Source organism: Miscanthus floridulus, chromosome 4 (genome assembly GCF_019320115.1).
Source record: "Miscanthus floridulus cultivar M001 chromosome 4, ASM1932011v1, whole genome shotgun sequence".
Taxonomy (NCBI): Eukaryota; Viridiplantae; Streptophyta; class Magnoliopsida; order Poales; family Poaceae; genus Miscanthus; species Miscanthus floridulus.
Genome location: NC_089583.1, coordinates 13,320,834 through 13,346,099, shown reverse-complemented (window position 1 = coordinate 13,346,099; position 25,266 = coordinate 13,320,834). Strand labels below are relative to the sequence as shown.

General features: G+C 49.7%; 1 protein-coding gene across 1 annotated transcript; it reads left to right on the top strand.

The window, feature by feature from the left end:
- The first annotated feature begins 20,295 nt into the window (after positions 1-20,295).
- On the top strand, positions 20,296-24,775 carry LOC136550973 (protein LIFEGUARD 4-like). The gene is made up of 4 exons (XM_066542557.1): positions 20,296-20,736; positions 21,887-22,000; positions 23,989-24,146; positions 24,262-24,775. The coding sequence occupies exons 1-4, from the start codon at positions 20,478-20,480 to the stop codon at positions 24,463-24,465; spliced, it is 735 nt and encodes a 244-aa protein (XP_066398654.1). The 5' UTR covers positions 20,296-20,477; the 3' UTR covers positions 24,466-24,775.
- Positions 24,776-25,266: the final 491 nt, after the last annotated feature.

The window sequence follows — 25,266 nt, the reverse complement described above, 5'->3', positions numbered from 1 at the left end:
CAAGTCAAACCAAGGGGGACTTGCCGATCACCCGTAACATAGAGAGCGGATCCCATGCACGTGTTGGGAGGAACCAGAGACAGGGCCTGCTCCGAAAACCGTAGGAGTGGTGGTCGGTTTTTACTGGCTAAGTTAGAATAACCATAAAATTTGAAGTGACACATTAGAGTGGTCGAAGAAATCATAATTGCTTTATTAAAGTAAATCGAAAGTACAAGAGGAGTACATATCTCAGTAGTTAAGCATAGAAACGTCTAAGCTTGTCGATGTGCCACGAGTTTGGTACGTCCGTACCGTCCAGGTGAGCTAACCTATAAGACGTCGGTCGTGTGACTTCCTTGATCATGAAGGGTCCCTCCCATGGGGTTGTGAGTTTGTGGACACCAGCCTGGTTCATCTTCCACTTCAGGACTAAGTCCCCGACCACGAAGAACCGCTCTTTAACGTTCTTGTTGTAGTACCTGCGCAAAACAGCAAGGTATTTGGCCGTACGTGCATAAGAATCGAGCCTTTTCTCTTCTGCGCTGTTCACTTCTAGCTCCCGTACTTCATTGACCTTGCCTTCGTCAAAGTTCTCTACCCGTGCTGATCTGAAAGCTATATCTGGTGGGAGGACTGCCTCAGTGCCGTAAACCATAAAGTATGGTGAGACGCCAGTGTTACGACTGGGCTGAGTTCTGAGGCCCCAGACCATGGCTGGTAACTCTTTGAGCCATCTTCTGGGAGCTTTGTCGTTTTCTCTGTACATCCTCTTCTTCAATGCATCCAAGATCATGCCATTTGCCCGCTCGACTTGTCCATTAGCTCTAGGGTGCGCCACCGAGACGTATTTTACTACTATGCTCCTTTCATCGCAGAAGTCCCAAAAAGCGTTCCCGGTGAACTAAGTACCCAGATCAGTGATGATGCTGTTGGGTATGCCGAAACGGTGGATGACCTGGTCGAGGAACATGACAGCCTTCTATGAGGATGCCTGTACCAAAGGCATATATTCTATCCACTTAGAAAATTTGTCAATCAGCACAAAGACCCATGTAAATTTCCCAGGAGCCGGCTTGAAGGGCCCGATCATATCTAGTCCCCAGCATGCGAAGGGCCAGGAGGCTGGTATTGTCTAGATCTCATATGCTGGTATGTGGATTCTCTTGGCGAAGAACTGACAACCCTCATAGTGGCGGACTAGCTTCTCTGCGTCGGCTACTGCTAACGGCCAATAGAACCCTGCTCAGAAAGCCTTGCCGACCAGTGTTCTTGAGGCCGTGTGGTTGCCGCAGGAGCCAGAGTGGATTTGGTCCAGGAGGTGTTCGCCTTCTTCCTGGGTTATACACTTCATCAAGATTTCCTCCTTTGCGTTCTTGCGCCATAACTTGCCATCGATGAGCAGATACTGCTTACTGCAACGTATTAGGCGCTCGTTTTCTGTCCGATCAGTATAACCGCGGCCATCTATTAAGTACTTGATGAAAGGTATTCTCCAGTCAGGCTCATGGGTGGTCGGAGGCGGCTCGATGGTGCTCAACGTCGGAACCATAGCCACCAATTGCTGGTCTGGAGGCTTGCCTACCGTGGAACCTTCCTCTTCGATGGAAGGCATGAGCAGGTCTTGGATGAATACGCCATGTGGGATTTTGGCTCGGGATGATCCTAACTTTGACAATGCATCCACTGCTTGATTCTTGTCCCGGACCACGTGTATGTACTCGATGCCATAGAACCTGCCTTCCAGCTTTCTGATCAATTTGCAGTATGCGTCCATCTTCTCGCTGGTTGTGTCCCAGTCCTTGTTGAGTTGGTTGATGACTAGAGTAGAGTCTCCATAGATGTAGAGACGTTTAACGCCAAGCTCAACCGCAATGCGCAAACCATGTAGGCATGCTTCGTACTCTGCGGCATTATTAGATGCTAGAAAATAAATCCTGAGGACGTAATGGAGCCGCTCCTTGGATGGTGACATAAAAAGGACTCCTGCTCCCGCACCGTCGATGTTGAGAGAGCCGTCGAAATACATTGTCCAATACTCGTCGGTTCCGGTAGAGGTAGGCGTGCTTAAGTCTGTCCACTCGACGATGAAATCGACAAGTGCCTGAGACTTGATTGTAGTGCGGCTTGCAAACTCTAAGGAAAAGGGGCATAGCTCCATTGCCCATTTGACGATGTGCCCGTTCGCATCCTTGTTGCTAATGATGTCTCGTAGAGGGTACTCAGTCATGACCACCACACGATATCCGTCGAAGTAGTGTTTCAACTTTCGGGATGTTATCAGTATGGCGTAGATCAACTTTTGAATCTGTGGGTACCTGGTCTTGGACTCATTGAGTACCTCACTAATGAAATAGATTGGTCGCTGTACCTTGTAGACATGGCCGGGCTCGTCTCGCTCGACCACCATGGCCGTAGAGACTACTCGATTAGTAGCCGTAATGTAAAGCAGCAGTGTTTCATCTTCTCTTGGAGCAGTGAGGACCGAAGGTGACGTAAGGTATTGTTTCAGCTGTGTGAAGGAAGCGTCTGCTTCCTCCGACCACTCAAATTTTTCGGATGCTTTGAGTAGTTTGAAGAACGGTAATCCTTTTTCGCCTAATCTTGACATGAAACGACTGAGGGCGGCCATGCACCCGGTGAGCTTCTGAACATCCTTCACCTTCTTGGGCGGCTTCATGTCCAAGACAGCTTTGACTTTTTCTAGGTTAGGGCGTATGCCGTCATGACTGACGACGTTGCCAAGTAGTATGCTAGAGGGAACACCAAAGATGCACTTCTTTGGGTTTAATTTCCACTGGAATGTGTTAAGGGTTGCAAAGGTGCGTTCCAGGTTGTCAACAAGGGTATGTGCTTCCTTGGTTTTGACGACTATATCATCAACATAAGCCTCGACGAGGTCGTCTTTTATCTCATCTTTGAGGTAGGCTTGTATAGTGCGTTGGTAGGTAGCCCCGGTGTTCTTAAGCCCAAACGACATGGTCGTGTAGCAGTAGGCACCGAAAGGCGTGATAAAAGATGTCTTGATCTGGTCATCCTTTTTTAGAGTGATCTGGTGATAACCAGAGTAGCAATCGAGAAAGGAAAGGAGCTCTCAACCGGCGGTTGAATCTACAACCTCGTCTATGCGAGGTAAGCCAAAGGGGTCCTTAGGGCAGTGTTTGTTGAGATCAGTGTAATCAACGCACATTCTCCATTCATTATTCTTTTTGCGTACAAGAACTGGGTTGGCTAACCACTCCGGATGATACACTTCCTTGATAAATTCGGCTGCCAAAAGCCATGTAACTTCTACCCTAATCGCCTCCTTTTTGTCGCGAGCGAACCATCGTAGCTTCTGCTTGATATGTTTGGCCTTGCCGTTGACATTCAAGGAGTGCTCGATCAAATTCCGAGGTACACCAGGCATGTCAGTAGGTTTCCATGCAAACATAGCCACGTTGCTCCTCAGGAACCTGACGAGCGCGTCTTCCTATTTGGGATCCAAGTTGGCCCCGATAAGGGCCGTTCTGCTGGGATCGCCGTCGACCAGCTGGATCACCTTGTGCTCCTTGGACTTGATGCTCTTGCGTGGAGCCTCGAGCTCCAAGATCTCCAAGTGGTCGGCCGAGGTCTTCTTGGTGTCGAGCATGGTTTCGGCCATGCGAATAGAGAGGTCGTGAGCCTCTGCTATTTTGAAACTATCATCCTCATAGGTATAAGCTGCGTACACATTGCCTCGGAGGGTTAGAACTCCTTTCTCAGTAGGCATCTTGAGCACCAGATACCTGTAATGAGGTATGGCCATGAACTTGGTGAGCGACGGTCGACCAAGGATAGCATGGTAGGTGTCGTCGAAGTCAGCGACCACAAAGTTGACATTGTCGGTGCGGAAGTGGTCTGGGGTCCCAAACTGCATAGGTAGCGTGATCTGCCCGAGAGGTGTAGAGCTCTGTCCGGGGAGAACACCCTAGAACTGTGCCTCATATGGCTTGAGATCCGCCGGAGCTATCTTCAGGGCGGGCAGACTGTTCTTGAACAGTATATCGATGGAGCTGCCACCGTCGATCAGTACTCTGTCGAACTGGACCTTGTTGATACAAGGATCAAGGACCAGGGGAAAATATCCGGGCTCAGGTATTGCAGCCCATTGGTCCTTTCTGCTGAAAGAGATTTCGCGGTGAGACCACGGAGGGAGTCGCGGATCGGCGAGGAGGTTGTCGGCGTTGGCCACGTTCAAGCAAGCATGGGCGAGCAGCTTACATTCCTGCTTGGTCTCGATGGACACTTTGCCTCCGATGATGGTGTACACGCGATCGGTTGGCTTGATGTACTTGTGACAAGGGTCTGCATCGTCGTCGTCGTTATCCTCGTTGCGCTGTTCCCCTACATCGTTAGGCTTGTCGGATGTATCCGGAGCCTGTTGACGCGTATAAATAGACTTGAGAACGCGACAATTCTCCATGGTATGGTTTGACTTAGGATGGAGCTGGCAGGGCCCTTTCAATGCTTTGGCGTAGTCGTCTTCGTAATTACAACGTCCGCCACCCTTTTTAACGGTATTGACCTCGCCGTCATCTTCCCGAGCACGCTTGCTCCTGTAATTGTCACGGTGGCTACGCCGCTGATTACGTTGGTCGCGGTGGTCGCGGGAGTCGTTGCGCTGGTTGTGGCGGTCAAAATTGTCGTTCTGACCACAGTTGCCGCGGTAGTCGTCGCGGTGTGGGGGGTGGTCGGAGCGTGGAACCCTTGCTGCTTCTTCAATAATTATCTTAGCGTCATCGGCGTCTGCATATTTCTTAGCGGTGGCCAAGAGCACTGTGACCGATTCAGGTCTCTTCTGGAGGAGCTTGTCTCTTAGGGCGTCATAGAAGCAGAGGCCAGTGATGAAAGCCTCAATTGCCTCGTTGTCGGAGATTGATGGGACCTTGATGCGCATCTCCGAGAAATGCCGGACGTACTCGCGCAGTGGCTCATCTTTCTGATCTCGGATCTGTTGCAGATCGTACTTGTTGCCCGGTTGTTCACAAGTAGCGATGAAATTGTCGATGAAGGCTTGCTTGAGCTCCTGCCAAGAATCAAAGTAGTTCGCCGGCAAGCTAACTAGCCATTGGTGACCTGCATGGCCAACAGCGACTGGGAAGTAGTTAGACATGACGTGCTCATCAGCCATGGCTGATCTGCACACAGTTTCGTAGAGCATGACCCATAATTTGGGGTTTTCCTTGCCGTCATACTTCTGAAGTTTCTCGAGCTTAAAATTCTTGGGCCATATGACTTGGCGAAGGTGTGGAGTAAACTGTTTCAAACCCGGTGGACCGTGGGCAGTGTCATACTCCATACGGTGATAGCTTTCGTAGGATGCTCGATCGTCGGCTCTCTAGTTGATGCGAGCGCGCAGATCGCGTCCGCCGAGGTAATGGCGGAGATCGTTATTGCCATCGCGGCGATCTCGATTGCCATCTAGATTATCCCTGTGACCATGGTTATCGCGGTGATTGTCATGGTTGTCTTGGCGATTATCATCTCGGATGTCGCGGCGGTTGTCCTCCCGACGGCGGTTGTCATCCTGACCACCATCGTGGCCACCGTTTCTGCCTTGACGGTTGTCTGATGGGTCGTTGTTGCGCGAGCCACGTGGGTTGAGTGGCTGTGAGCGACTTGGGAGCTGGCGGCTATGGCTTGACTCGACTGAGACAGATGGAGCCCAGACTTGATTTACAATCTCTGCGGTCTGGGCCATGGCAGCCGTCAGATAGGCTTGTATTTCATCACGAACCGCTTGGGTTTCTGGGGTGTTGGGTAGCCGTTGCATTGTCGCCATGGCGACGGCTACGTTGGCACTTGGAGTCCTAAAGACATGTTTGTCCCCCACCCTATCGAAAGCATCGTTGAGGTCGTGTGGCTGGACCCTTATGCGTCGCGCCCCCTGATCTGCTTCGGCTTCAATTTGTCGGCGATTAAACCGGTCAATATTGCGTGCTTCGCGCGTAGTCCTTTCTTGCTCTGTTTCGCCAACTGTTGGCGGTTTGTCATTACTAACAACATGGATCAAATCCCCTCGTCTTGGTGGGAAAGACGGGAATTGTGAGAACCCTGGGGCGTGGTCTGGTAGATCTAGATCGTACTTGGCACCGTCGTCTTCGTGATGCTGAAGCTCGGTGTGGACAGATGCATTAGATGCGATGCCAGACAAGGAGCTGGAGTTGCCCTCTTGGACTGTGTGGACGGATCCTTCTTGATAATCTTCAGTCCGGATCATGTTGACGAAGTTGCACGGCTTCGGCCGAGGTCGGTGCATAAAACACAGATCCAAGTGGCGTTGAAGGTTATACGCGTAGCTGGAGGCAGCGTTTCGCAGGCCATAGGGCTAGACCTAGTAGTTCTCCATCAAGGCTTCATACTCGGAGAGCCAGAGACCCATCGCGGAGGCTGGCTGGCGACGAGCGGAGCGCCCTTCAGGAGTAGATATGACCACAAGATCTGTACCAAGTCGTGCAGGACGACTGGTCCGAGATGGTCGGGTAGATCTGTTGTGGGGAGCGGTTACCTGCTCGTTAGGTTGACTTTGAATCGTACTTACCAGAGCTAGGGTTTCAGCGAGTTTGGTGCTGACCTGATCAATGGAGTCGAGCAGGTTGGTGTTGTCGATCTGCTTCCCTTTGTAGCGGGGAAGCGGACGATGAGTTGTCGGCGTGGCTGAAGATGATGTAGGCGTGGTCGGAGCCAGATGTACCGTGGTCAGAGCCAGATCCATCATGGTCGGAGCCGTACCCGTCGTGGTCGGAGCCGTAGCCGATGCAGGTGAAGCAGTGGTCGGCGTAGACTAAATCCACGCCTCCTCCGTGGTCATGGCAATGAAGTCATCGGAGCCGGTGGTCCAAGTGATCTGGCCGACGGTGAACGTGAGGCCGTTCGGCGTAGCCATGGAGCCGGAGACGATGACCATCTTGTTTTCTTGGAGAGCAGTACACACACACCCTACCCGGTGCGCCACTGTCGACGAAATATGGTCGGCAGTCTACCTAGGGGTATGCCCAAGGTAGTAGATTATCGGTAGACAGATGCGCAAGCCACAAACAAGACGGTGACACAAGACAGACACGAGGTTTTATCCAGGTTCAGCCGCTAAGAAGGCGTAATACCTACGTCATGCGTCTAATTTATATTGCTGTATGTTAATGAGAGATGTTTTTTAGAGGGATCCCCTGCCCGCCTTATATAGTCCGGGGGGCAGGGTTACAGATCTGGAAACTAATCCTAGCCAGTTACAATTGCCATATGTGGCTAAATAAGGATTCCTATTCTAACCGACCAGGATCTTGCTTGATCGCCAAATCCACCTTGACTCCTTGTGCAGGACTCCGATCAGGTTGGCTGGGCCGCACGTCGTCTTTTGGTGGACCGGACCCACCAATCTGGGCCACCCCAATCTTAGCCGTAAGGGTATAGAGGTTAATACCCCCACACTGGGCGACCAGCTCCTTCAGGTCGGCCCTCGCCGACGCCTTGCCGCGCTATGCGGTAGCCTACGCCTCCACCACCTGATGAGCGGTGGAGCTCGTGCTCACCTTGAGCGACTTAAGTGGCGCCAGGGCAGGCACCTCCGCCTTACGCTTCCGGCTAAAGGCAAAACACCCACTTGGTCAGCATATGACCATAAAGCGAGCAGGAAACGATGCGAACTCCGCTGAAAAAACACTCACCTTGAGCGGGGGTGCAACCGCTTTGGCACTGCGACCGGCCTCTGCAATGGCGGTGGTAGCGACAGTGGCACGACCTCCCTATCCGCTAGTGCCAGCCAGCCCTCGCCGGACTCCGGCACCCCCTCGGTCCTCTGTGGGGACAGTAGTGTCACCCCCGCCGCCACCTGCTCCACCTCTGCCATCGATCCCACCAGGTTGATGGCGCATTTTTCCAACGCCCGCGCCTCAGGCGTGTCGGCCTCGGCCTCGGGGCGGGTGATCGCCGGCCCTGAGGCATCCTCTCCTCCTTCTCCTGGGAGCGCTGGGCTACTCACCGACACCCTGGGTGCCATCTCCCCGACGTTAGGGAGATGGTCCAGGGGACCCCACCCCCTCTCGCTCTCGTCATCTCCATCCGAAGCATTCGTCGACAGTGACGGCGATGGAGATGACTCCACCGGGAGACCGTCCTGCCTCTGCTGCTGGCAGTGCTTCTCTAGTCCCTCACGCGCAAGGATCTTCCTCGTACGCTTTACCTCCTTGGCGTCCTTCCACCTCTTCTACGCCTCGGCGCATGCCCGGTTCACCGCCTGCCGCGCTGCGTCCTCGGGAATAGGCGGTGGGGAGGCTCGCACATCCCTCATCCCCTGTAGGAACGGTGAACACGGGTAAGGGAGCAGGAAATGGTGAGGAATAGGGAGGCCTCGGGGGCTGCAGCGGTGTGTGACTTACTAGGGAGAGGTACCCCTACGACAGGTGCATCGTGATAGGGGCCAGACCACCGCTCCTTAGCTTCCCATCCACCATCTCCCTCACCCGACGTAGAATCTCCTTATCGGAGAGGGCATCAGCGGACATCTAGATGCCATCGATCAGCTCATCCGGTCTCATGTCGAACAGCCGCCGCTGCTAAGCCATCAGCGGCAGCACCCTCCGGCGGTGGAAGGCCACCATGACCGCAACCGCCATAAGGCAGCGGCTCCACAGCCTCTCCAGCCCCTCCAGGAGCGGCTGCAGCTTGGGCTGATCCTCCTTCGGGACGCCATACTTCCACTTCTTCGGACAGCTCTCCACAATTCATCCGGTGTAGGGGGGAAGTCCACCATCGTCGTTGTGGAGATAGAACCAGCTGGTGTACCAGCGGCGATTGGTTGACGCGAGCTGGGCCAGGATGTAAAGGTGCTGACGGTCTTGGCACACTTGGAGAGTGCAGCCACCAGCCCTCACCACCTTCCTCATTCCCATTGTGCCCATTGGCTTGGTGGTATGCCCCGCTCGGAAGAGGTGGAGCTATAGCTCCCAATGGGGAGCAATCCCTAGATACCCCTCGTAGATGGCAACGAAGATGGCCGCCTACGCGATGGAGTTGGGGTTGAAGTTGTGGAGCTCCATGCCATAGTAGTGCAGGAGCACCCGCATGAACCGGTCCGCCGGTAGGCCGAGGCCGTGCTTGTGAAAGGATATGAAGCTCACAACATAGCCGTCGCGTGGCCTTGGCTCCGGCTCGCCCGATGGAGCAATCCACTCCAGCCTGTTGGGGTCAGTAACCGGACGGAGAAGGCCGTCATCAATGAGCGACCAGAGCGTCTCCATGGATACATTAGACTAACCCCAAGGGTCCGCTTCAATGACAACAGTGTTGGCCATGAGTGCGATGGAGAATACGACTACGGCGGTAAGCCTCTCTCGCTCTCTCTCTCTCTCTCTGCCTCGCCCTTCTCCCTTCTTCTCCTTGGTGCTCTCTATTCTAGTGATGGCTCAAGGGCGGCAAAGGCGAATGTAGGCAAGGTAAGGAGGGGAGGGGCGAGGCTCATTGCGTATTTATGCAGGAAGGAGGCAAAACGAGCAAGCAACGAAATCAGGAAAGTTTCCCTCAGATCCAGCACAGTTAATCCAGATCTGATTTTACCGCCCACGTACCCACCTTTTCCTCATTAATCGCGTGAACAGTTATGTTCCATCCACTAACACAGCGTCGCGTCCGACCGTTGTAGCGGCAGGCGCCGTTCCACCTCCCCGAGAAAATTGCCTCAAAAGGCACGCCTGCCATTGTCAAGCCGATGGGGGGGATATCCCCCACCCAATTCCTTTCAGACAAAGGAACTGGACGCCGAGCCCGTTACGGTCCAGGGGTTTGAAGGCTGGGCCCCTGAGGGTTTCAATAGCTGCCCTAGGGCAATAGAGTCAGGGACGACTACAGGCGAGCCCGTACGGGGCTGAGGCCTAAGCAAGCAAAATGCTTAGGATGCCCTAAGTCGTGTCCGAGACCGGTAGGGAGGTCTCCGAATGGGATCCCACCGTAGGGAGGCATCGAGCCCCCAGGGCCTATCGAACGGCCCTGGGACCCACTAGAGAAGCCCTCTGGTACCTTTGGAGCGTGTCTCTAGACCGCTAGCCGACCCCTATCGAACGGGGCACGGGCCTCCACTCGTACTCACCCGATAACAGCTCACCGGAAGTGTCACCGCTCGCGCCCACCGAGGGTAGCCTGGCATATTCCACCCCTCCTTCCGAGTGAAAAGGAAGCACGAGGGTCACACAAAAAGCCAGGGGAACTCCTGATCGCCCTCTCGCTCTATGCAGAGGCTCAAGGGCTCTTCCTGCAACCTTGCCGAGACCCAGCGACCTAGGCTCGTACTCGAGGGGGCTCGGCAAACAACCCCTCCTTCCAAGCGAAAAGGATGCGCGAGGGTCGTACAAAAAGCCAGGGGAACTCCTGATTGCCCTCTCGCTCCGTGCAGAGGCTAGGGGGCTCTTCTTGCAAACATGCCGAGACCCCGCGACCCATGCTCGCACCCGAGGGGGGCTCGACAAACAAACCCTCATGCGCGAGGGGTGCACAAAAAGCTAGGGGAACTCCTGATCACCCTCTTGCTCCATGTAGAGGCTCAGGGCCTCTTCCTGCAACCTTGCTGAGACCCAGCAACTCAGGCTCGCACTCGAGGGGGCTCAGCAAACAACTCCTCCATCTGAACAAAAAGGATGCGCGAGGGTCGCACAAAAAGCCAGGGGAACCCCTGACCGCCCTCTCGCTCTATGCGGAGGCTCGGGGACTCTTCCTACACCTAGGACAAAGACAAGCGACCCAAGCTCGCACTTGAAGACTCAGAAAAACGCGATAAAGGGCATCGAGCCCGTTACGGTCCAGGGGTTCGAAGGTTGGGCCCCCAAGGATTTCAACAGCCGCCCTAGGGCAGCAGAGTCAGGGACAACTATGGGCGAGCCCGCGCATGGCCAAGGCCCGAGCAAATGATCGCTCGGGATGCCCTAAGTCGTGTCCGAGACCAGCAGGGAGGTCTCCGACTGGGATCCCACCGTAGGGAGACATCGAGCCACCAGGGCCCATCAAACGGCCCTAGCACCCACTAGAGAAGCCCTCTGGTACTTTTGGAGTGTGTCTCTGGACTGCTAGCCGACCCCTATCGAACGGGGTATGGGCCTCCACTCGGACTTACCCGATAATAGCTCACCAGAGATGTCACTGCTCGCGCCCACCGAGGGTAGCATGGCACCTTCCACCCCTCCTTCCGAACGAAAAGGATGCATGAGGGCCGTACAAAAAGCCAGGGGAACCTCTGACGGCCCTCTCACCCTGTGCAAAGGCTAGGGGGCTCTTCCTGCAACCTTATCGAGGCTCAGCGACCCGAACTCACACTCATGGGCTTGGCAAATGTAATAAGACCCCTCTCACGACATAAGAAAAGCCCCTAGAGGAATAAATCCACTCCTCCAGGGCCTCGGGGGCTACACCCGGCGGGTGCGCTCGCACGCACCCACCGAGGCCTCAAGTACGAAACACCATCCTGCCAGGAGCTGCTGTGAGCCGAGTCTCATCAAAACCTCAAGGAGAGTGCTCACCCTCTCCCTGAGGCTCGGGGGCTACTGTCGGGTACCATAAGAAGGGTCCCCTAAGCAACAACTGAAAAAATCGCTTAGACCCCATCAAGACCAATGCCAAGAGACGAACTACTAGCTAACCCCTGGCCTTGACCGAGACCACCGACTCTTCGCCTACGGAAGGCCTCGAATGGCCTACCGACTCTCCGCCTCGCTCGAGACCTCACATGAGAGGCCTCGGACAGGAAACCGATTCTCCGACTCGCCCGAGACCCCGCCCAAAAGGCCTCGAACAGGGAACCGATTCTCCGACTCGCCCAAAAGGCCTCGGACGAGTTATCGATTCTCTGCCTCACTCAAGGCCTCGCACGGAAGGCCTCGCATGGCCTACCGACTCTCCGCCTCGCTCAAGGCCTCGCACAGAAGGCCTCGAACGGCCTACCGACTCTCCGCCTCGCTTGGGGCCTCGCACGAGAGGCATCGGATGAGGAACCGATTCTCCGACTCGCCCGAGGCCCTACCAAGAAGGCCTCGAATGAGTTATCGATTCTCTGCCTCACTCAAAGCTGGCTCAGCAAACAAACCCATTGTCTCTGCCTTGACCAACTCCTCGGACAAGATGTCACGTCTGACCAACGCGTTCAATCGCTCCCACAATATCAGCCGAACGATGGCTCGACACAATGGAGTGGCTGACGAGACGCCAGTCACATCGAAGCCATGCCGTCCGAGATAGGACAGAGCAGGGGTTACCGGCCGCTATACTTAGCTCTATGCCCATGACTGACACCCATACCGCACTATGCTACCTAACTCCAACTGCTCCGAGGACAACGCGGCATGGGGAGTTACACTCGGGTCCCTATAGCCTCGAAATCAGTGTACGGGACCAACTACTTCCTCTAGCCTCAGCAATCCACTTTAGGGTCTCGGTAGCCTTGGCATTCGCGCCCGCCGAGCCCCCCACGATGGCTTGGCCTCAGCACCAACTGAGCCTCGGCTCTTCACGCGGTCGACATAGCGACCGGCACGTCGACCGCCAAGCCCTGCTTCAAGCTATCACCGGAGCTCCCATGTCGCACAGGATCGAATGTGATCGGCGCGTTGCTCCTGCACTTCAAGAACAGGACCACTCCAGCGACCGCCACTAGATGCTCTAACTCATTGCATATGCATTTAGGATCTAGTGGAATGCTAAAACCCTTGAAAATGTTTGTGAAAATATGCTAACACATGTGCACAAGGTGATACACTTGGTGGTTGGCACATTTGAACAAGGGTGAAGAAGTTAGAGGTGAAGAGGAGTTAGTCTCGTGGGTCACAAGGTGACCGAACATTGATTCTAGTGGAATCGGCGCATCTGGTCAGTTGTACCAGCAAAGATGCTGGCATCGGTCAAATGACCGAACGCTGGGTCTTGAACGACCGGACACTGGCGAGGTGTGTCTGGTCCTATTGTCGGGCAGCACACAGAAGCTAGGGTTTCTGACCGGACGCTGGCAGGGTCCGATCATGCATGACCCGACACATCCGGTGGGCAAAAGGCGTTTCTGGTAGCTTACTAGAAACGACCGGGCACTGGTGGCTCAGCGTCTGGTTAGTATTGTGTGCAGTGTCCGGTCAACTCTAGTGACCGTTGAGATCGGGACACGTGGCTGTCGTTGGGCGACCGGACGTTGAGGTCCAGCGTTCGATCAACTTGACCGGAGTGTCCGGTCAGCCCGCATTATGCCCAGTGAAGGGGTACAACGGCTCTATTTCATGGGGGCTTCTATTTAAGCTCCATGGCCAGTTAAAGCTCACACCTTTGGCAATTTTCATTGATATAGCAACCTTGTGAGCTTAGCCAAAGCCCTCCCAGTCATCTCCATCATTGATTCATCATCTTTGTGAGATTGGGAGTGAATCCAAGTGCATTGCTTGAGTGATTGCATCTAGAGGCACTTGGTGTTCGTGTTTTGCTGCGGGATTTGTTTGTTACTCTTGGTTGTTGCTGCCACCTAGATGGCTTAGAGCAGCGAGGATCGTCGAGCGGAGAGTGGTGATTGTCTCCGGCTCCGATCGTGGTGATTGTGAGGGGTTCTTGACCTTTCCCCGTCGGAGAGCCAAAGGTACTCTAGTGGGTTGCTCGTGGCTTGTGTGATCCTCATCTTGTGTTAGTTGTGCGGCACCCTATTGAGGGTTTGGCGTGTGAAGCCAATTAGCGCGTGAACCTCTAAGTGAGTGAATCACCACAACGAGGACTAGCTTGCCGGCAAGCAAGTGAACCTCGGTAAAAATCATTGTGTTCATCATTGATTCTGAGGTGATTGGTCTTCATTGTTATTCATCCTTGTGATTGATTGGTTCCTTCATCTACACGGCGGTATAACCTTCTTGATCACTCTCTTTACATTACCACAAACTAGTTGTCAAACTCTTTAGTGTAGCTAGTTGTGAGAGCTTGTTTGCTTGGTTGGTGTGGCTCTTTAGTTAGCCTTTGAGAGCACACTAACATAGAGTAGTGTCATAGCTATTATGTGAATAGATACTATCTAAACTAGAATTGTGGTAGGTGGCTTGCATTTTGAGTAGGCTTGCGCAACACTTGCTTCGCCTTATAATTGTCTAACTACTTTGTTAAGTGTTATTGTAGAAATTTTATTAGGCTATTCACCCCCCTCTAGCCATTAGGACCTTTCACCAGTGTGATCCTCGCTAGGAACCTAGTGATTGCCAGGTCTCAGTGGATTGACTGGTAGTACGTCAATTTACAGAAGGCCTCCATTGATCACGCTATTGCCATTTGTGAGCATACAGGGATTTATGAGATTATGGAGTTCCAGCATGACTGGAACACAGAGGTGGTAGCTCAGTTCTACACCACCCTATATGTTGAGGAGGATGAGAGGCGTATGCACTAGATGCTTGAGGGCCAGTGGTACAATGTTGATTATGATGCTTTTGCAGCTCTACTTGGCTTCTCAGATGATGATCTTCAGAAAGATAGGATCCACACAGAGCTGGTGTTGCCTCTAGAGCATCTTGCCTACATGTACCCACTAGGGGGTGAGAGAGGAGCAGTGGGGAAGGTTCTAGATCTTCACCCTACTTACAGATACCTGGATAGGATGTTCAGGAAGACCATTGATTGCAAGGGTGGAGATAAGGGAAACATTGTAGATTACTCTAGGAACTTGCTCCATAGGATGGCACCTGATGCATGACCTTTTAACGTCTTTGATTTCATATGGTGCGAGATCAGGAGTGTCGGCAAGAGGCCCCTCAAGGGCTGTGGTTTTTCTCCCTACATCATGCACATGATTGAGCAGGTCACAGGGCATATCTTTGAGTATGACAAGGTACATAAGGCCCTGAAGATTGTTGCAGATTTGACTGAGGTTGGGGTACCTCCAGTAGGACCAGGAGGAGCAGCAGCAGCACCAGAGGCAGATGCACCTATAGGTGGTGGTGCAGCAGGACAAGCTTCTCCTCTACCACATGCTCCTTCATGTTCTTCTCCACATCGCCGCAGTCCTCATTCTCCTATTTGCAAGATGTTCAGTGCTATCTTTGGGATATGCAAGGATATACGGACCTATCAGCAGAAGGAGAGGGAGGCTAGGAGGAAGGATACTCGGACTTTGAAGCAGATTGCTTCTAGACTTGAGCTTGATCCTCTTAGGTCTCCATTATTAGATGAGGCAGCTAGTGAGCCTAAGACTGAGGAGCAGCAGCAGGGCAGGTATGACATAGAGTATGCTGAGTTCCTTCAGCGACAGCAACAGCAGCAGCATGCTCTAGAGCACCCTAACACTTTACCACTACAGGCTCGTGTGCCTACTCACTCTCAGCCACGTCCCAGTGCAGCAGACGAATATGCTTTAGACTGGTGGAGTGACCTCATGGGTAGTTTCTATGACCTGTCTGGTGCGGGTGGTTCTCGTCCAGTCGGTGCTACATGCTCAGATGATGAGGATGTTGGTAGAGATGAAGATGATGATGAGTGATCACAGCTGTCAAAGATAGCTTGCAGCCCCTTTGTCCTTAGTATGTCATTGTTGGACCTTTGTGGTGATAGATGACAAAGGGGGAGAGAGACTGATTAAAGCTTCAGGATATTTGTCTCTTTTGACTTTTCTTTGCACCTGAAGATATGTACTACAGACTATAGTTTGTGAGCTTCATTGATGTATATCTTGAGTTTGAAATAGATTATATCATGTGAGAGATAAGATTTACTTATGTTTTATCTTTGTATCTCTTGAGGCATGATCTTTATTTATATTATATTAGTGGCTTGTGGACTTGAGAAAATATGTAATGAGTGCTATGTGTGACATACATGTGTTATATTTATTTTCATAAGGACTATGCATGCTAGAATGAAAATATTTGATGTGATGTTTTTATATTTATTCTTGTGTGATATATCTTGACATATGCATCACGGTTTTACTTTGTCACACACACATGCACTCTACGGATGCAATGATTTAGGGGGAGTCTCCTATATGTTTTAGTATGTGCAATTGACATTTGAGGTCATTTTATGAATTCTAATCATAAGCACATATTAAGGGGGAGCCTCTCATAAATCATTGAACCCAAAAGTTTAAAAGTTTATATTTTTTTGTAAGCTTTAATCAAGTTGTCATCAATCACCAAAAAGGGGGAGATTGAAAGTGCATCTAGCCCTTTAGTGGGTTTTGGATGGTTGAATGACAACGTGATTAAAGGTCTAACCCGTTTGCTAGGTGTGAACCGATAATAGGTTATCTCACAGGTACTTAATGAAAGCCAAAATGATGCGTTGTTGTATAAAACAATCTAGTTCAAGCACAAGACAACAATGCAGATGGAATTCATCTAAAGGCTTATTTATTGTGGGATTTCCATGTTCTATGTGAAAGCAAGCTCGCACGAATTAATTAATGAGACATGAGGGATTGCATATGGAATGGTCTTATATTTGAAGCTTGCTAAATTGAAATGAAAAAGATAACAATACAAATAAATGGTTGATTCAATACAAGATGTGACTTGATGGCTTGAGATGGTGAAGATAGCAAGGAAAGGCTTCGAGGTACTAAGCAAGGGTAAAGGGCAAGCGACAGCTTGGCGGCCGAAGAACCTAGCTAGGGTGAAGAAGGAAGTACTTGCATTTAGTTGAGGTACTAATCAAGCTACGATGGTCATATTGATGTGGAGGATTAAATCTATATTGGACAAAGTGTTTGAAGTGACTTGATGCATTTGGTGTTATTCATATTTGATGAATGGAATCAAGTCATGTGCTCAAGATGGCTATGCTCAAGTGACAAGATCAATATCAACACGTTGGCACCCTTACTTGATAAAGATTGAAAGAGATGGCATTAATTCAAAAGAGGTCAACTCAAGCGGTATAAATTCATTTTTCCTTTAATCTTGAGTTTAATAGGTATACCGTACTATTAAGAGGAATGCATCATGTTAATAGATAATGTTTCATAAGTGCTCAAGCCAACCCATGTGAGTTTTGAGTATTTGAGAGACAAAAGAGCTAACTGATTTCTTGCTGGTCTGGCAATACCGGACGTGTCCGGTATTTGCCCAGCAATGGTAAAATTGTTGTTCTCGGGTTGGTTCGTCAGGAGTTTCGACGGTCGGGAGTTCTGGTAATGGTCGGGAGTTCCGACGTCTCGCGCTTTAACTGACTTGGAGAGTTCACTATGGTGGTCATACCGGACGTGTCCGGTATGGACGACCAAAGGCCAACGGCTAGTTTTCAAATGCCTTGAGAGTCGGCAGTTCCGACGTAAGTCGGGAGTTCCGACGGTCAGAAGTTCCGACATGAGTTAGGAGTTCCGACAACTCACAAACTTCAACTCAGTTACTTAGTTTTCAAATATGCTGAGGGTCGAGAGTTCCGACGTGAGTCGGGAGTTCTAATATTCATCGGGAGTTCCAATGCCTCACATTGACACTGTAACTTAGTTACCGTTGGCACAGTGTAAGTCATACCGGACGTGCCTGGTATGCGGTATGGCAACAACTATAAAACAACTAGTTTTTCCAAGAGGCTATAAATACCCCCAAGCCTCCACCTTTGGAGGCTGCTGATTCTACTGATACACACACAGATTTTTTAGCCTTGCCAACTCTCCCAACCCTCTCAGTGAGTGATTGATCAAATTTGCCAAATCAAATTATGGGTTGAGTGAAATTCAAAAAGAGAGTAATCTAACCACTTGAGCACTTGTGCATATTATCAATCTTGTGATTTGCATTTGTTACTCTTGGACTCTTCGGTCCTAGACGGCTAGGTGTCGCCAGAGAGCACCCGAGAGATTGTGGTTGCCTCGAAAAGTTTGTAACGGTCGATTCCGCCACCTCGGAATCAACTAGTGGAAGGAGGAAAAGGAGTTGGAAAAGACTCCGGCTAGAGTGACCTTCGTGGTAACCTCTAGGGCTGACCTTCGCTGGGTCGCCCGCAGCCCCCTCAACGGAGAGTAGGACTCGAACGAGTCCGAACTTCGGTAAAACAAATATCATGTCTCCATTTGTATTTCATTTGATATTTGTATTGCTCCAGCTTTTGTACAGGCTCTCTATGTATATTGTCATCTCTATTAGGTGTCTGCAGTTTGGTTTGAAGATAGAAATCGAAAGGAGCAAGTTCGGGGCTGATCTACAGAAATCGTGTATACCGGACACGTCCGGTATTTCCTGCCTGTGTTGAAAATATTTATTCTCTGTTCTAACTTTGTGTTACAGTGTTGTAGCTTCTAGATATATTCTTTATACCTTGTTTACTTTGTGGCTAACTTGTGAGGGGTGGTATTATTCTTAATTTGGAGGTTCCATTTTGGAAACTCCCTTTTCTAATTGTTTCCACATTTAAAGGTGTTCATTTTTAGAAACGCCTATTCACCCCCCTCTAGACGGCATCCTAGGTCCTTTCAAACACTTACAACATACCTCTAAAATATTTAAAACACTTCAAAACATACATTTACAACATAGGGGAGGGGGTTGGTGCTGATCGATTCTGGCCTCGAGGTAGGAGCCGATGGCGAGCGGTGGCGCGCGAGCACCACCAACTCGCGCATGCATAGGAGGGAGCGGCCCGACCAGTAGAGGTGGGCGTGCGCAACGGGCAGGAGAGAGGAGCGAGTGGCGCAGGCTAGGTGCGCACGACAACAACACCAGCAGAGGCGGGCGCGATTTAGAAGGTCGTGGCAGGACAGAGGCGCAGTGGAGAGCGACGAAGGCTTCCGAATTGATCTCATCCTTTATATAGTATAATTTTTCTTTGTTTGGTAATAACTTAATATTGGAATAAATTACTCATTATAGCAATTAATAAATAGAAAAAAATTTGGCATTAGTTCACGAGGAATTATGTATGAATAGAGATAAAGGAAGGAAAGAATAAATAAAGATTCTTTTTGTATTGTATTCCATATCTTTTGTTCTATTCTTCTTTCCCCAGAAGGAGTATACTTTAAAAAAAGAATAAAAGGTTAATTCGTTCTTAATAGCTATTTCTTTAACAATTGAATGGTAACATATTCTATACCGGAATCTGAAACGAAATTCTTTATAATCCGTGTATCGGATTCAAACATGGCCATAGTAGTTTTATATTATATGAATGGTGCCAAACTATCTGTCGTCTTCTTCTACGTATACGTCAAAGTGATTGTCGATAACGTTGGCGATGTGTCACTTTACATGAATATAAGAAGGAATCAATCTATTTTAGTACTATCAGTCAATTCGTCTATGGCTCGTATACACCTAACAACTTGCCTAAACTTGTCTGAGTTGTTGCTGTTCAAGACAATACCTCCGTAACTTACAAGTGAGGATATGGTCTTGCAATAACTTTCAGCCTGTTCGTTTGGATGTGGTTCGTTGTAAACGATCGTAAATTTTCAGTCGGAATAGTATTTTTCTCTCACACAAACCAGTCAGCAGTACTTCTTCACGAACCAGCAACGATACGAATCAGCCAACCGAACAGACTGTTTGTAACTTACGATCCATGGAGTTGTAGTAAAAGAGAGGATGGAGGTTTTTGCAACGGTAATGCGGGGTCAGGGGGTCCAATCCGATAGGAATCTGTCGGACGCCATCGTTGATGGGTTGCTCCGCTGGCCGTTGGAGGGCTGCACCACATTGCTAAAAAAATATGGAATCCTCTGTTCCCACTTTCTCTTTCCCCAAGCTTTCCCGTAGCACCCGCACCCATTTCGCCCTCCCTCCTCGCGCCGCGACCACACTGTCGCGGCGTGCCGCATCGCGGACGCACCATCGCCCCCGCATTGCTACGGTAGCTCCACCATGGCTCTATCCACCGCGCCCCACCGGCCGCCCTAATCGTCCCAGACAGATCCTACACGTGATAGCCCTCCAACGGCCGGCTCCCTACCACTCGAGTCTCCAACCAATCCCACGTGGCTTGCTAGGCGTCCGCGCCTAACCTTCGTTGACCCGACGGAGTCGGTCTCGGTCCACGGCCACACACGCCAAAGGCTCCAGCCTGGTGACACGGGCCCACGAAACCCAGCAAGAGGCCCCACACGCCAGGTGACCTGGCCCCACAAGTCCACGCGGGTGCGACGGTGCACATGCGTTCATTCGAATCAGACCGCTTCCAACTAACATGCTGGTCCCATGCACTGGGCCCATCCGTCATCAACAGCGGTTCTGACAACTTCAGTATACAAAGACGACTTTCTGTAGAAGTCACCAATTCTATTCGATCATATATTATAAACTAAAATAATAATTTTTTTACGTCAGATCAGCCTAAAATAAATAATTCACGATCCTTTGCCACGAAAAGAATAGGCTGTCTATCTCGGCATCGTCTTCCGCTCTCCTCCAAAAGGAGGCGCCGCGCTCCTCGTCTACGCCATCCACTTTCCCACTCCACGCCTCCGCCCCCACTCGCGAGACCCTAGCGCCAGCGCCACCTGCCGCCCAACCCGGAGAGAGGAGGCCTTCGTCGGTAGAGGAGGCGCCAGGATGTTCGGGTACCAGAAGGGCGTCGACGTCGAGGCGGGGACCTCGGGCGGCGCGCGCCAGCTCTACCCGGGGATGCAGGAGAGCCCCGAGCTGCGCTGGGCGCTCATCCGCAAGATCTACGTCATCCTCTCCCTCCAGCTGCTCCTCACCGCCGTCGTCGCCGCCGTCGTCGTCAAGGTCCGCGCCATCCCGCACTTCTTCACCACCACCAACGCCGGGCTCGGACTCTACATCTTCCTCCTCATCCTCCCCTTCATCGGTGAGTCCGCCCTCGACCATCCGTCCCTCTCTCTGTCTGGCTGGCTTTAGTTGTTTCCTCCGAGGATTTTTTTTTTCTCGTGTCCGGCTTGGTGGGGAAAGCAGTAGAGTAGGGTTTCGAAGCGTTGTCATGCGAACGCTTCGCTTCTATTCCGCAAAATGCGGGGTGCGTGTAGATTCCGTTACCAATTTGGATGTGAATTGTGGTTGCGATATTTGAATCGCAACATTCTCTGTGGCTGAGTTCGATCAACTTTTGTAACTTCTGAATCATTTTTTGTGGTTTTCCTCTTCCGATCGGGTGCACGGGGAAGCAGTTGGGTTCGAGGGGTATTTCTGTAATTCCGTCGAATATATTCTGTGCGTTGCTTCAAGGTTGCAGTTAGAATCAGATTCTCGGTCTGTTCGCTGGTCGCTGATCGGTTTCTGGGCTATTTTGAGCTGGATGGTGCTGGTTTATTGTGAGAGAAAAACACTGTTAACTGGCTGGTTTGGACTGGCTAAAACCAATAAGCGAACAGGTTGTCTGATGCCCATGTCCTAATACCTGCGAGATCTGCTAGTCCTGCCAGCGAGTTGTTGGTCGATTTGGTAAAGTTTGGAGGAAAAAGTCTACTTAACCCCACCTTTCGTACTACTTCACCTTCAACTATGAAACCGTCTGTTTTACCCCCTGAACTTTCTAAAACCGTCTATTTTACCTCTGGGCGGTTTTCCAATTAATTACAGACAATTTTGTCTTTAATTAATTAGAATTTCAGGGGGTAAAACAGACAGTTTTAGAAAGTTCAGGGGTAAAACAGACGGTTTCATAGTTGGGGGTGAAGTAGACCAAGTATGAAAGGTAGGGGGTTAAGTAGACTTTTTCCAAAGTTTGGTGGGATTCTGTCAAAGTGGAAATGGAGGAGCCTTGCGTGTTCTCATCCGTGCACGCATAGGTGCCGTTACCTTGTGGCAAGAGTGTTTTTCGGTGGGTGGGTGGGTGGGTTGGCACGCGTGACGGCGTGAGGGTTTTTGTGTTTAGCAGGAACAGGAAGGACCCCTCTAACCTGGCCTAATCGCGTGTTATTTGGATTGAATTGGATGTCTAATTACTTGTCAATTGATGATGCAACGCTGAACATGATTGTTCATTTTGTTTTCGTGTGCAGTGTTGTGCCCGCTGTACTTCTACCATGAGAAGCACCCAGTCAACCTGATCCTGCTCGGCCTCTTCACCGTCGCCATCAGCTTCTCTGTCGGCTTGACATGTGCCTTCACCAGTGGTAAGCATCTCTTCTTCATGGCCTCATTGTTCAGTTGTTTTGACTACCATCTCCCATGGTTGCTTTCTGTGCCTGCTTGTGTAATTGGCAACATCAGTGTAAAATACCATGCCAGTTTTCAACAGAGTTTTGACTGTTAGGTTACACAGAAATTTCTAGGAACCTGTTCTGGCAGCCTATGTGAGGTGTACAACCAAATTTGTAGGTGTTGGTGGCTATGTGATATGCTTGTCTCAATCGCTTTATTCACTGGGCTTGCATAAATTAGCAATATCACGTCATGTGCAGATTTTTCTGGCAATGTGAATTCACTTTTGGGTTGTTGTGCAATGCAACTGGCGTGTAGTATGCCATAACAGTGATACTTTTGGGAATAGTTTTTTTTTCTTTTTTTTCTTTTTTTTTGTGTAAGGTTTGTAGAGAAAACTCAAGTAGCATGCGACGGTGACCCATGTGCGCATTTGGCTAGTCTGTGTAGGACCAAGTTTTAGGTGTTAGTGGCTTTATGATATGCTTGTCTGAGTCAGAAGCAATTGGAATATCACCATCTTGCGGAATTTGTCATTTATAATACAAACACCTCTTGCCTGTTCTTTTGCCTTATTGCGAAGTTGACCTTTGACTGGGTTGTGCCTTTTTGAACTTGCAAATCAGTGAATCCTTACTCATTGGTTTTAATAAAATATTGGTTGAAACATGCAACTTGAGAAGTTATTTACTAATTGTTTCTGGCTCTATTTTCTTCCTTGCAAGGTGCGCAATTACACGATATAGTGACAGGTTCAATATATTTCTGCAGGCTAATAAGCACTGCTTTGTGTGCTTGTCTGTGTGAATTAGCAATATCGTTTCCTTTGCAAGTATTTGAATTACCGATATCACTTATCAGCTTATATACTGTTTCTTGACCATGCTAGTTTTTGGAAGAGTTTTGTGTGGTTTCTGAGGAATTTGAAGGAACTTGTCTTAGATGCCAAGTGAGGCATTTGCCTACTCTGTGTAGAGCCAAATTGTAGGTTTGGTGGCTGTATGCTATGCTTATCTGAGCCCCTTGCTTTATGCATATCACATATCCATGCAAACATATTTGGCAATGCAAAATTACTTTCTGCTTGCCTCATTGTGAAGTTGACCTTTTGTTGGGTTGTGCCTTTTTGAATTACCCTTTGTTTTTTCTTAAAGCATTGGTTGGAACACATGTTGCATGACTGTGTGAGATATTAATGGTAGTTTGAATCTGGCAGGTATTTGTCCATGAAAATAAGCTTTTTCTTAGCCACAATTTTTGTGTTAGGGTCTCAGCCGGAAATCAATAACAAAATACATAGATTTTTAATAGAAGATTAGATTGTTACAGGCTCTGCACTAAGAGAGATTTTCATATAAAAGCTACTTTTACTTTTTGGTCATCCCCAGCTGGTTTGAGTTCATTTGATATTTGATATAACTTAAGTGATGCAGAATCATTATGAACTGTCATTGTGAACCTATCTTTGTTTCTGGAACCTTTACTTTATGATCTGTCTGTCACTCTGTCATGTGTGCTGGCAACAACAGCTGGTGCAGTTGTGCATGATGTGGTGGCTGATTTTTCTCTCTTTTGCATCTGTATCTTTTTGCCAATAATTAGGACACTGAATTATGCACTCTCTTTTTTGTTTCTAGATTTAACAGTTGTATTTTATTGGATGTCCAGACTACATAAAAGTTACTTTGATGAGCTTCACAATGATGGCTTGAAAATTGAAACAAAGTTTTATTTCTTTTACTTAACAATTTAGGAAATACTTGTAATCTAATTCTGTTCAGCTATTTTCTGGTTATGTCTTTTTGTCCTTTTAGTTACACAGACATGTGTTGGGATAAAATCTAAGTCTTGTAGCTGGCATTCATAATCACTATTTTAACCCTTTCTTTACACTGCTCTTAGTTCTAGTTGAATCCTCTAAGGTCTAGCAATTGCTAATATATATCTGCCGTGTGAACAGGCAAGGTTATTCTGGAGTCTGCAATTCTGACAACAGTGGTTGTGCTCAGCCTGACTGCATACACTTTCTGGGCCGTGAATAGGGGCAAAGACTTCAGCTTCCTGGGTCCTTTCCTGTTCGCCTCCCTCATAGTGCTGCTTGTGTTCGCACTCATCCAGGTGAGAGATCTATCTCTGAAGCACCACTGCGTTCTCTATGTTATGTGATGGTATTTACTCTGAATTTTTTTTCCAATCGATGGTGATGGGGTGACCTTGATGCTGCCAAATGCAGATACTGTTCCCACTGGGCAAGCTCTCCCAGATGATCTATGGTGGGCTGGCGGCGCTCATCTTCAGTGGGTACATCGTCTACGACACGAACAATATCATCAGGCGCTTCACGTACGACCAGTATGTCTGGGCCGCCGTCTCCCTCTACCTGGACGTCATCAACCTCTTCCTGTCCCTGATGACCCTCTTCAGGGCAGCCGACTAGGCGCTCTGCTCCCATCCTGTCTATCTAGGCAAGCTGTGAATACCTTACGTTGGTCCCTGAATGCTCGTGGGTTAAGCTCCGGTGCCCAGAATTCCAGTTCCGAGAGTAGAGTTGTATAGCTGCGTTGCCTTTCTACTAGTATGGTCTTATTTGGGTTGGCTCAGTCAGTCTTGATATCATCTACCTAGCTGGATGACCAACAAATGTACCTTGATTATGTGCGTGGACATCTGGTACTGGATTTGGGTTGCCTAACCTTGAATGAGAGTTTGGAGATCCATCTGCTTTATGATCTTCATTTGCTGCCGTATGGTGAATCTGTCATGGAGTTTTCATTTATCGATTCATCATAAGTGATTATTTGATACAGGCTGACCACATGTATTCTATGACGCCAACAGAAAATGGTGGTTGCGATCATGTGGGCACGTTGAAGAACGTTGCCCAGAACGTACCAGCGAAAAGCTGAAAACAACCTGTTGTCTGTCGCGCGTCAATAATAGAGTTGTGAACCAGTGGAAAACCATAAAAAACGATTTGAGAATAGAAAACCCGGGGCCTGGTCCCTCCTGGCCTTCTCCGCCGTCCAAACTCTGCAGAACCCAAACATTTCCGATCAGGACCGTCAGTCTTGAGTTTCCGAGCAAATTCTAGCCAACTTTCTAACAAATTCATGCATTCTGAAGTTCTCTAAAAAAAGTTTTCAGTCTTTCAGCAAACAAGTGAGCAACCATATAATGATATAATAATAATAATAATATAAATAATGACATCCGGTTCGATTTCTCTGCAAATTGCAAC

What these genes read in the sequence shown, in the direction of transcription:
- LOC136550973 (XM_066542557.1), top strand. Translation starts at nt 20,478, where the DNA reads ATGTTCGGGTACCAGAAGGGCGTCGACGTCGAGGCGGGGACCTCGGGC. An exon ending in CCTCATCCTCCCCTTCATCG is followed by an intron (nt 20,737 to 21,886) that starts GTGAGTCCGCCC and finishes TTTCGTGTGCAG; the next exon opens with TGTTGTGCCCGCTGTACTTC. An exon ending in GACATGTGCCTTCACCAGTG is followed by an intron (nt 22,001 to 23,988) that starts GTAAGCATCTCT and finishes CCGTGTGAACAG; the next exon opens with GCAAGGTTATTCTGGAGTCT.